The sequence below is a fragment of the Dipteris shenzhenensis genome, chromosome 15, assembly GCF_047967505.1.
Source record: "Dipteris shenzhenensis isolate YYH24624 ecotype China chromosome 15, Dip_SZ_1.0, whole genome shotgun sequence".
In the NCBI taxonomy this organism is placed as follows: Eukaryota; Viridiplantae; Streptophyta; class Polypodiopsida; order Gleicheniales; family Dipteridaceae; genus Dipteris; species Dipteris shenzhenensis.
Genome location: NC_141610.1, coordinates 3,566,556 through 3,578,730, shown reverse-complemented (window position 1 = coordinate 3,578,730; position 12,175 = coordinate 3,566,556). Strand labels below are relative to the sequence as shown.

The 12,175-nt window shown below is 47.1% G+C and overlaps 1 protein-coding gene across 3 annotated transcripts in view; it reads right to left on the bottom strand.

The window, feature by feature from the left end:
- Window positions 1-277: 277 nt before the first annotated feature.
- Window positions 278-12,175, bottom strand: part of LOC147893218 (Zincin-like metalloproteases family protein) — a 262,264-nt gene continuing 250,366 nt past the window's right edge. For 2 of the 3 annotated variants that reach the window (XM_087385550.1, XM_087385553.1), the window contains exons 20-21: window positions 1,571-1,742; window positions 278-1,310 (exon numbers count right to left, since the gene is read on the bottom strand). In XM_087385550.1, coding sequence (XP_087241676.1) covers window positions 1,620-1,742 — 123 coding nt within the window. In that variant the 3' untranslated portion in view covers window positions 278-1,310; window positions 1,571-1,619. The remainder of the gene's footprint in view (window positions 1,311-1,570; window positions 1,743-12,175) is intronic. The other variant, XM_087385552.1, reaches the window with a different exon arrangement.

Genomic DNA, 12,175 nt, shown 5'->3' with positions numbered 1-12,175 from the left:
CGTTCTCCAATTTATCGATTTTCTCATAAATCAAGAAGTTTACAATACATGGAAACACAGACGTGTGCATGCATGTACACACCGAATCAAACAGAAGCTCTACTAAACCCATCATATAGCTAACAAGACTGCGAAGGCCTAAGGAGACTATTCCACATAATATGGCTTGGTTCTAGACTCCAATATGTATTTTTCCTAGCCCATATGACACAAATGCATGTTATTACAATGGGGCAACATGCATTACAATTGTTTGCACAGAAGATCTAGCCATGAATAGAAAGGGCATTGGATTTTTGTAGCCTTTCGTTAGTTCTCAGAATCTCGAAATGTGTATTTTCTAACTTGTCACGAGCTTCAATCATTTACAACCCCAACGTTACAGGAAAGCCTCTTCAATGATTTCAAGAAGCATTGATGAGATTAAAACATCAAAATCTCCATTGAATCATATTAATGGGTCCGCTTAGTTGATGGAAAACTGTTACATTGACTGGCGAGTAAATCGTTTCAATTGAACTATTTCCTTTGGACATCCTCCATCTCTGCCTTCTGTGCCAGCAGAGTGGTCATCTTCATTTGATCCATTCCAGCTAGTGAGACTTCAACTTGATTCGTGGATCTTCTCTGCCTCTGTAGTTGTACACTCCACACAAAAATGGTTATCGAGCCGGCCACACTTTGTTCATATACCACAGGCTCTCTCATTGTAGCAAAATTGGAAAAAAATAGTGCTTTAACAGTTTCTGAAAATGTATTCGAATCTGCTCATTCCCAATAAACCAGGGGACCACTCAAAGGAAGGTGACCTCTCACATTCCACTTCACAACTAGAATTCCATTGGATGTCAATATTCAGATATTTATACATGGCATGGAAGAATTAAGCATCTTATATACCGCAGTGATACGTCAGAAGAAACACTTTAAAGGCACATGGGCAGCATTCACATCCGTGATAGAGGATGCATCTTGCCATGTATGAACCCATCGAGTGCCCTCATGTCCAGGCTTGCAAGCAAACAAAAAACTTGGTCACCCAAAATAAAAGTTCAAAGCTTTATCAGCTCCACGAACACACCCCCACACTCCACTCTTTGCTGGTCAAAAACATCTTACGATCACAGGTAAATCTACTGCGTTGCAAAATGGTGCTGGCATGACCATCATATGATAGCAAAGAGGTTATTTCAAGAAAAAAGCCCTCTGAATCATATATCTCTGCTACAATAGGACATGAAATCAAACCAGATGTATATCCAGAATCCTAGCTCCTCATATACCAAGCCTTAGGTGAAATTCGCATCTACCTGTACAAATCCCATTTGGAATGGAGTTCATTTTGAGTTCATATTGAGTGTCAAGTGCCTTTGCTTTATTATGATCATGTTTTGGATTTCTATTTTCTGCCCAAAATAGAAATCCAGAACATGATCATAATAAAGCAAAGGCACTTGACACTTGAGAAATCTACTGCTCTAACGAGGAAAATGGGTGAAAGCTATTTCGTCAAACAAAAATAGATAAGGATTGTGATTCAGAGCATCAAATATAAGAGAGAAGTATATACCAGATCAAAACTTCCCTTGAAAATGCTGAAATCTGATACACTGCAATTGTCAATGTATCAATGATGCAGCATCTAGTCCATTCAATCTTAAGTACGCATCGACAGTCGGATCCCGGCCCAGAAACTCCCTTAGAAGTTGGATAGCATCTTTTGTTGCTCCAGGTTCCAGTACCTGCAGCATTTCTCATGAATGCCAACGTTACAACTTTGAAGTATCAATCTAAAAAATACAAAAAACAATATACTTTTTAAATTACTGAGCCTGAAAATTGATCTCAACATGTTCTAACTAATGATGTTGCTATTGTCACATGGAAAATTGCGACAACACGAAGAGTTACAGCTGTGGTTGCGCACAAAGACTGCTCCTCCTCCCCGTCACCTGCAGCATACCCTCCTCTTTTGTCTGCCTTCTGATCCCGCCCATACTGCTCTACGCCTTGCTCTTCCCATATATCTTCTCCACCCTGCCTTCTATTCTTCCACTCCCTGCTCTGCCTCTCCGCTTCTAACTGTACCTCTCCCTCTCCTGATTGCCTTCTGCTCGCACTTACACAGTCTCAAACTCCACGCTCACCCTCTCTGCTCATACTCACACTCACCCCCCCAATACCTGCTCTTCTTCTCCATTCACACACTCACACACACACACTCAGCCTTCCCATACCCACAATACTTCTCCACCCACTCACACACTCCACTCACAGTCACACACTCATCTCACTCACACTCAAACACTCAGCCTTCACATACCCGCACTTATTCTCTGCTTACACTCACACACACTTTTTCTCCATTTACACACACTCCGCTTACACTCGAACACTCAGCCTTCACTTATTCTCTGCTTACACTTGCACACATTCTCACACTGACTCTTCTCTTTCACCTGTTTTTTTGTTTTTATTTTTTCCCTTTCCCAGCGACGCTTAAATAAAGAGTGATATATTCCATTCAAAACAAATCATACAACAGGTGCGAGAGAAAGTACTCTATCCCTAGCCTCAACAATGTGGCAAGAAAGCCATGGGGGTGGTCTAAAATGCCACGACATCCCAAAAGGGGTCAAGTGAAAAAATAAAGAGCAGTCCCATGTCCTCATGAAGGATATAAGTCTCCCACGAGCTGCCAAAGAGGTGCCTGTACACCTCTCCCACTGACTCCTAAGAGTGAAGATAATCTCTGCCCAAATGGAAGCAAGAGTGTCAGCCTCTGTGCATAAATGGTCCCCAAGGACAAAAGAACATCGCTTTCCCAGTGACGCTTGCAAGTGATGGACGAACATTCAAAAGTTTTCAAGTTGGCCCTCCATCCATGCTTGGAAAATGGCTATTCATTCAAACAATCCTCATCCCCTTCCACTGGCCGTGAGAATATGAAATTTTTCCAAAGACAAGCTGCAGCAGCTTTAAAAGGACATTGAACTTGAAAGCTCCCTCTCTAAACGCATCCATGGAAACCACCCCTCCAAGACTTTGGCTTTGGGACTGGATCCTTGCTGCCCTTCCTTTTGACCTTTCTCGACACCGTTCTTTGATTCCCCTAAAGTTGCAGCTATGATGCTGTAGGCTATATCCCTTTAGCACTTGCTCTAGGATAATCTCCTGTCACCTTTCTCACTGAGGTTCAACCTAGTGGAGGAGGACGAATAAGTCACTCCTCCTTTCTCAGGTTCCCCGGTCGTCCCCAAGTCTACCACCATCTCTTGGCCATGATTGCAATCTCTTTCAATTTGATCACACAGGTTCCCACCCCTCCCTGGTTTATATTCTTCCACAACAGAGGCAATCAACGCTGATGGGGTCCCAACAGTTAGGGTCATTGTTGCTGACACTAGAATCACCTTCCCTCCATTATTGCCAGATCAGGGGCATGGCCGATGGCCGATGGGAGTGATAGTGGCACTTGTTCGCCGGCGGAGGCCATAGCTAGGAGACCACAAGGGACCACACACACTGACAACCGTCAATGCTCTATCACACGGTTTATGCCACCACAGCCCCATACATCGTAGATCATCAACCGTCAACAACTCTATCACATGGTTTATGCCACCACAGCCCCACACACACCGACAATCGTCAGCGCTCTATCCCATGGTTTATGCCACCGCAGCCCCTCTTAGGCTTGATGTCTCCATCAACTTTTAGTCTATCATCATATTGCCGCTAGCCATGATTATGGCTCTTTTTTTGTATTTGTGACGGTCTTGATGCCCGCTGAGAGGATCCACCCCTTCAGTTTGTTGTATTAGGTTCATTCAATCTCATAGACCCTTCGGTCTTTCGGAGTCTTTTAATAAACTTTCATCAAATGGAGGGTACGTGCCCCAGGAGGTCTATCAGATTGGGTTAAGAGAACTATCGGAGTGAAGCAAGGCTGCCCCCTCTCACCGACTCTCTTCGGGCTCTATATTGATGAGATTACATCCTTTGTAGATCGCCTAGGTGGAGAGGGTTCACTTTTGGCTGACCTGATGGTGTAGATACTGCTGTACGCAGATGACATAGTTCTCATATCATCCTTAGCAGAGGAATTGCAGAAACATCTAGAGGCTCTGGAAATGTTATGCAAAGAGAGAGACGTGATAGTTAACCTTGGAAAAACCAAGGTTATGATCTTCAACACCTCGCGAGTAGTGTCTCGTCGCCATAGCTTCACGTACTGAGATGAGCTAGTGGAGATAGTGTACTCTTACACATATTTGGGGGGTAGTGTTCACCGAACCAGGTTTCACGATGATCCACAGCACGACTCACACGAGGACGGGGTGCTCTGGCCCGACTAGAGAGGCGGTGCTTCCAAGCATACTTCCAAGACTCTCCAACAAAGGGTTGGCTTTTGACACCCTAATGAGATCGTCAATTGCCATGTATGCAGCACCTTTTTAGGGGAGTGACATTTCAGCAATAGAGTGGAAGAGATTTGAGAGGCTATAGGTGACTATGGGATCTAGGATGATTTGAAGTAAGCCCTCAGTCCCCCATCAAATTATACAGGTAGAGTTCGCCATGATCCCTCTATTGGTTTGATGCCTTCTTTCAAATACTGACATTCCTCCACAGAGTCTCGGCCTTACCCCAGTGGAGATCACCAAAGCTAACATTGGAGTCTTCCAGGCAATTGGCAGAGAGCGGTGTTGATACAGCATGGTACGCACAGGTATCTATATGGTTTGTATTCATGGCATTCAGATGGACAAACTTCCCCATTTCAGTACAGCATGGATGCACCACCCAAGATGATGCCATGAGATGAGATCAACCATATAATACGGTTGGACCTCCTCCAGCTCCATACATCTTGGGCTTAAGGGGAGAGGAGTTCCCCACCAAGATCCAGTTCTACAGTTCTACCATGACCACTTCCTGAGGGTCTCAGAACATGGTCTCGTCATCAGACCTCAGTATCTTAAGGATAGCAGAGTCTCACATGCATTGAGGATCGCCATCAGGAGTTACAAGTCTCGTCACATTAGCTGAGGATTGAGGCAAGGAGAGCTACATGCATACCCAGAGAGTAGAGGATCTACACACTATACCGGCTAGAGGAGGTCGAGACAGAGGAGCACTTTCTATGTGTTTTCCCGTCTACTATGAGATCCGAGGGTGATATCATTGCCTCTTTTAGGAGGGGCATGGCTTTGGTCCACTTACACGGTTTATCCATTTTCTCGACCAGGTTTGTGTTGGGCTCTATCTGATTGAGATGCAACGGCAGAGAGATATATTGATGCGACAGACCAGAGAGCAACAGGGGGATGCCATAGGTCACCGAGATCGACAGATCACAAACACGTGTTACAGATTTCTATGCATCAGAGTCAGCTTCCAAGAAGGCCAAGAGAGAAGAGCTTGATGAGATGAGAGCATCATGGATCAGTAGTGAGAGTCTCCACCACGATGCTGCCAGATGAGAGGCACACACTCCACATGCTACAGGGAGAGTGACCAGAGCACGCATGATCAAGTTCCGGTCTATTTCAGCCCTCCTCAAAGAAGACCGCCAGAGATGAGGCGTTACCCTTGACGTAGCCCATCGGATACAGAGATCACGGAGACCACACCCTCCACCGCATTGAGAGACAGCTCAACAGACATAGATATGAGAGCTCCTCACATCCCATCAGAGAGCCACCAGAGTACTTGCGCGTGTATTAGGAGTGTTAGCTCTGAGCACCTGATACTCTTCTGCTATTTTGCTACTCTGCTATGTTGCTCACTAGTTTAGCACTTTAGCTTTCAGCAAGGGCCTTAGCGAGCCCTTTGCTTCAGCCCATAGCGGATTGTATGATTTATACCCCTTTGCTGGTAATAGAAGTGCCCCCCCTGGTGCCCAAGGCAGGCGACCAGAAAGTATGACCAGAAAGCAGTTTGCCAAACTTAGAGCAATCATTGGCATCCAACTTGTGTTCCTGGATAAAAGGGATATCAATAGCACCTCAAGTGACACCTGGATGAAGCTGATTCCGGATCAGCTGCCTACGGCGACGGTGTGGAACTCCGCCTAGGCCCTGTATGTTCTAGCTAAACATCCTCATCGACAAGAGGATGCTGGATATAAAGGCTTACCCGACCTAGTAGAGGAGACCAGCTTCCCCTGGGCCAACACTCCTGCTGAGGGCAGGAAACTCAATAGGTGAAAGGATCCCTACACCTGCTGAGGGGGAGGCCCTGTCAAAAGGAATCCCAATGACCGAGACCCCTAAGGTGGTGGGCACAAACTCCTCATCATCCATGAAAGTCGCTGAATCAGCCAATGTCGAAAAAGAGTTCCTAAGAAGGCAAGTCTGGCCGAGGAGTGCGAAGAAGACCTGCACTCGTGGAGGAGGAGAAGCACCTGCCAAGCCTCTATCAGTAGATCTGGAGCTAGAAGCTGAGGAGGCCTGTGGCTGGGTTGAAGAAGGATCTGGAGTCCTCATCTGTGCAAACACTCCCTCAGCTGTGGCATGAACAGTCTGAGGGGGAGAAGTATTGGTAGCCCCCTCGTGATCAAAAACGAAAATGACTGGGGCTGGTGCATCTGAAGGCCCCTCTTGAAGTGGAACTGTAGTATCTGGGGCTGCAACAGCATCCACCTCTGGAGTCTGGATGGCATCTGTCTGAACCGGATCAAGGGTCTCCTCCTGATGTAAAGAAGCCACTCTAACCGCTCTCCAACGTGGTACTGGGAGTGCTGCAGGCTTTGGGCACCCTGCTGCCCCTGGTGGTCCTGGGGTGCGCGAAGCAGGGCATCCTGCTACTCCTGGTAGTCCTCGAGTGCGTGGTACAGGCCGCAGGGGAGGTGCAGACGGGGTAGTACGTGAAGGAGCCGCACCAGAAGACCTCTTGGGTCTTTTTCTCTTCCTTGGGCAATCTCTAGCAAAGTGCCCAAGGGTCCTGCAGATCCTGCACTGATCCTGTCTACCTGTAATCTCGATTCTCTGTCAAAAGAGAGAGTCATTTGGACGTTGAATCATGATGTGGTCATCTGAGATGTTAGGATCAGAGACAATGACCCTAACTTGAGGCACCTCGTCCGCTCTGACTGCCTTTGCCGAGGAAGAAGGCATGCCAGGAAGGGGGGGAATCTCAGTGACCACCCCGAAAGTGGCTCCGATAGTAGCAAGAAGTTGATGGTAAACCTGAGGAAGACCAGGAAACCTAATGAACAGTGATGTGACCTGACTGTCCTCCTCCACCGGATCGAAGCCCAAGGTGTAGGGCAAAAGAAAAATCCTCCTTGAACCCAAAGCTCAGTAATTGGCCTGCACATTCACAATTTTTAGGAACTCACTAGGAATTTCAATTCCGCTAGTCCCGCACACATGGCCATACTTCCGTGCCCAAGAGACCCAAGGCAATCACATGTCCAGCATTCACTAACCACCCTACATGGCCATACTTCCATGCCCAAGAGACCCAAGGCAATCACACGTCTAGCATTCATTAATCAAAGGGTGGTAGAATCCACTTTAACCACATCATACACAATAAATAATCAAATTATTAATCACCACATATTAAATCACAGGGAGCTAGAGCGCTCCTACTCAGAAACAAAGACACTGACTGGCCCCAAACACTCGCGCCCCTTGCAATATTTCTTTAATGTTCATATAAAGCGAAGAGCTGATTACAAGGTCTCCTGAAAGCTGCACCACACGTAAACCACTGCCCACAGATTCCAATACCATGCACACCCTGCAATTCCTGCTCAGCTTTATATGGCGAATATGCATCCAATCACTAGGCAATCACGCGCTCTTCTTTCCGACCAAGCGTGCAACAAAACCCAAAGGCATAAGCTATCTCTCTGCCCACTGCACATGCACAGCCAAGTGCCCAACCAGCCAGACACGGCTAAACAGCTGCAGAAAAGCCCAAGACAGCTAAAACTCTAGCACAACCAGCCAAGAAACCCTTCCAACACAGGTCACCCCTATCTGTAGTTGCCCTAGCCAGTGCCCAACAACATAAATCAGCCTTCCTCGGCCTGGATACAATCCCAAACACAATAACCAGCCAACAACCGTCCGGAAATGACAAAAACAGGCAAAGACCAGCCTTCCTCTACCCAAAATCCATAGGAATCGGGTCGTTTGAACTGGAAAACCCTGAATCCAGTGAAGAACAGATGATTCGGCCCTAGCGCAGCCCAAAGTTAGCTCAAAAAACAGGTCGTCCCACTTGGAAAAGATCTCGAAATAGAAATTGATAGGAATCAGCTAGAAAGCATTTCGCCCCATCTTTGGTAGCCTCTTTGCAGCCCATGAAGCAACCACATGAGTCGCCTCTCTTTCTGGAGCTGAGAAATCAGAGAAAACAGCCTGTAGGAGAAATCGCCACACTTCTGGGGACCACAAACAAAATCCAGCCTGTGGAGAAATCACAATCCGAAAGATCATGTCCATCATGCGATTAAATTTCGCAGGAGCATTAGTGAGTTTGAAAGACACGACCAAGAACTCATACAACCCAAAAGAAGTCTTGAACGCCGTCTTATGTACATTTTTTGGGCGGATGCGAACCTGAACTCTTTAAATCAATGAGGGAGAATACTCCCTTTCAAACTATCTAGAATATCATCTATCCTGGGTATCGGGAAGCGGTTCTTAATAGTGATCTTGTTCAAGGCACTGTAGTCAATACACATACGCGAGGAACCATCTTTCTTTCGCATCAACAGGACTAGAGAACAATAAGGTGACAAACTTGGCTGAATCAACCCCTTTTCCAAAAGTTCATTGACGTGACTCATGATCTTCTCTTGCTGTGCCGCACTGACCTTGTAGGGTGGTTTTAGGTGGACTACTGCCAGGCACAATATCAATCCCATGATCCTTTGGTTTTTCTGATGGAATCTCACTAGGCAATTCATTTGAAAAACAATCTGAAAACTGATTTAAAAAGACAGCTCTTTCTCTATCCATATGAGAAATAATATGCTCTTCATTCACTAGAGGAGCCTCCCTAGCACAAACCATGTACGCTGAAATATGAGTTTTCATTATGGAATTAATGGAAGAAGCCGTTACAATTGGGACACATTCCCCTTTCAATTTAGCATCAATTACATGGGTCTTCCCTTTATGACAAACTGTAATTTTTCTCTTTTTGGCTTCTATCACTGCATCCAAGCGGTGCATCCATGAAATTCCCAACAAAACATCACAACCGGAGAGAGGCATGATATAGAAGTCTTCGCTGTTCACCAAAGACTGAATATGCAAGCGAAGCTTCCCTATAATGGGAGTGACAGGAGTGCTAAACTCTAGATTAGCCATGCCGGCTTCACAACTCAGTCCCATCTCATTTGCACGGATCCCCAACCTGGCTACCATATCTGGAGAGATAAAATTGGCCTTTGCGCCAGGATCAAAGAAGATGAGGGCTGTTTGATCCCGAATCTTACCCCAAGCCCTATTTCTTCACCCTAGGGCTGTTCAATGATTACATCTGGCATCAAACTAGCCATGGTCTTCGATTTCTTTCCCTTTTGGATCACTTCTTATTTGCATCAGCCTTCTCCTCTTTCAACTTTGGGCAATCCTTGGATATGTGTCCGGGTTCCTTGCATTTAAAACACTTCTTTTCCTCATACAAAGACTTCACCTCTTCCGGAGATAAATAAGCAACCGCTTTCTTATTCTTTTGCCGCTGCCCTGCAACAAACGCAGCTTTCTGGTCGTTGGCCTTCTTCTCTATCTTGAAAAAACGAGACCCAAACTTCTTCTCTGTGCTGTTCATCTTGACTTAGTGCTTCTAATCACCCTTGAATCCAGAAGTCTTTCCCTGCATTAAGACATATGCTGTATTAGCATTCTCAATCAATTGAGACATGTTAGAAATCTTTGTTTTCGTACATTAGTCTCTAAGCTCTTTTGGTAAGCCACATCAATACTTCTCTACCTGCTCAGAGAAACAAACATGGCGATAGGAGCTTACAGGGAAAAAAGCCGCCCAAAATTGACTATTGTACTCCTCAAGATCTCAGTAGTTGTTTGAATTCAGTTCATGTCAGGCAGTTATGATGTCAACCTCAAAAGTTGTGGTAAGCCACGCAGCTGAAAAGACTTGTTTAAAGCTTACCCAAGTAGTAGGTGCGGTGTTCTACATAAGCATAGTGGTCCACCACTGGAGAGCATTGTCCTTCTGAAAACTTGCAGCCCGACGTATCTTAGATGACTCAAAAAAATTTCCTCCAATATACGCTGCATCAAACTGCTAGAAACTATAGACCGAAAATTATTCCCTTGATTCTGCCCCGGAATAACATCAGATTGCTGCAAACCATAGGGATTTTGCCCCCCTCCCTCGCCCTCCCTCTCCCCCCCCCCGCTGCTCTCCCCCTCCCCCATCCTTTCCTCTCCCCCGCCCTCCCTTTCCCTCTCTCCTAACCCGCCCTCCTTTTCTCTCCCCCTCCCCCTCCTTCCTCTCCCCTGCCCTCCCTTTCCCTCCCTCCTATCCCCCCCCCAAGGAGAACCCCCCCCCCCCCCCCCCCAAAAAAAAAAAAAAAAAAAAAAAGAGTTAAAAAAAAAAAAAAAAACCCTCCTCCCTCTCCCTCCCCGCCCCCTTCCTTCCTAACTCAGCTCCCCATGCCTCCCCCTCAGCCTACCTTCGTCTCCCCCTTCAGTCTATCCTATCCTTCCCTTCCCCTCTCTCCTACCCTCTCTTTCTCCTTCTCCCTGCGCCCGCGTTTAGGGCGTCCTGGGCAGTAGTTTCACGGACGGAGCTTTTTCAGTGTTGGAATCGGCCTTTTCACATCGATTGACGAATGGATCCCCATTCAGCCAATCTCCGTCCACTTCCACCGGCCGCGAGAACCGTCATTTTTTCAGAAGACGAGTTGCAGCAGCTCAAGAAAGATGTGGAATTAGAGGGCTCCACATCACTTTTCGCCCGCATCTTTGGGTCACACCCTTCCAGATCACAGGCTAGAGACTGGATGCTAGCAGCGTTACCAGGAGACCTCGCCCCACACCTCAAGGATATTCGACTTTTGGGACATGGATTCTTCCAAGTGGTTTTCGACTCCCACGAGTCCACAACCCTTGTTCTCAAAGCTAATCCCCTGGCTTTGGGTTCGAGGAGGATCTTTCTTTTACCCTACACATTGGGCTTCGATCCGGTCGAGGAGGACAAGTAGGTCACATCACTGTTCATTAGATTTCCTGGTCTTCCTCAGGTCTACCATCGACTGCCTGCCATTATCGGAGCCACATTCGGAGTGGTCACTGATAGAGGCAGTCGGTGCAAACGGGGTGCCTCGTGTTAGGGTCATTGTCTCTGACCCTAACATCTTAGATGACCACATTATGCTTCAGCGTCCAGATGGCTCTCTCTTTCGACAGAGAGTCGAGATTTTAGGTAGACAGGACCAGTGCAGGATTTGTAGGACCCTTGAGCACTTTGCTAGAGACTGCCTAAGGAAGAGAAAAAGACCCAAGAGGTCTTTTGGTGCGGCTCCTTCACGTACTACCACGACTGCACCTCCTCAGCACCCTGTACCACGCACTCCAGGACCACCAAGAGCAACAGGGCGCCCTACTCCCAATGCCCGCAGCACACCCAGTACCACGATGGAGAGCTATCAGAGTGGCTCCCTTACCTCAGGAGGAGACTTTTGATCCTATTCAGACAGACGCCTTCCAGACTCTAGAGGTGGATGTTGCTGCAGCCCCAGACACTATAGTTTCATATCAGAAGGGGCCTTTAGATCCACCAGCCACAGACACTTTGGTTTCTGACCCCTTGGTTTCTGACCACGAGGGGGCTACAGGTACTTCCCCGCAGACTGTTCCTGCCACAATCAGGACAACCGAGAAAGTGCAGGCTCAGATGAGGGCTCCTGATTCCTCTTCACCCCAGCCACAGGCCTCCTCAACCCTCAGCTCCAGTTCTGCTGATAGAGGCCTGGCAGGTCCTTCTCCTCCATCTTCCACGAGTGCAAGTCTTCTTCGCACTCCTCGATCAGACTTGCTTATCAGGAATTCTTTTTCGGCACTGGCAGATTCGGCGACTTTCGTGGATGATGAGGAGTTTGTGCCCTCCACCTTAGGGGTCCCGGTCATTGGGATTCCTTCTGACAGGGCCTCCCTTTGAGCAGGTGTGGGGATCCTTTCAG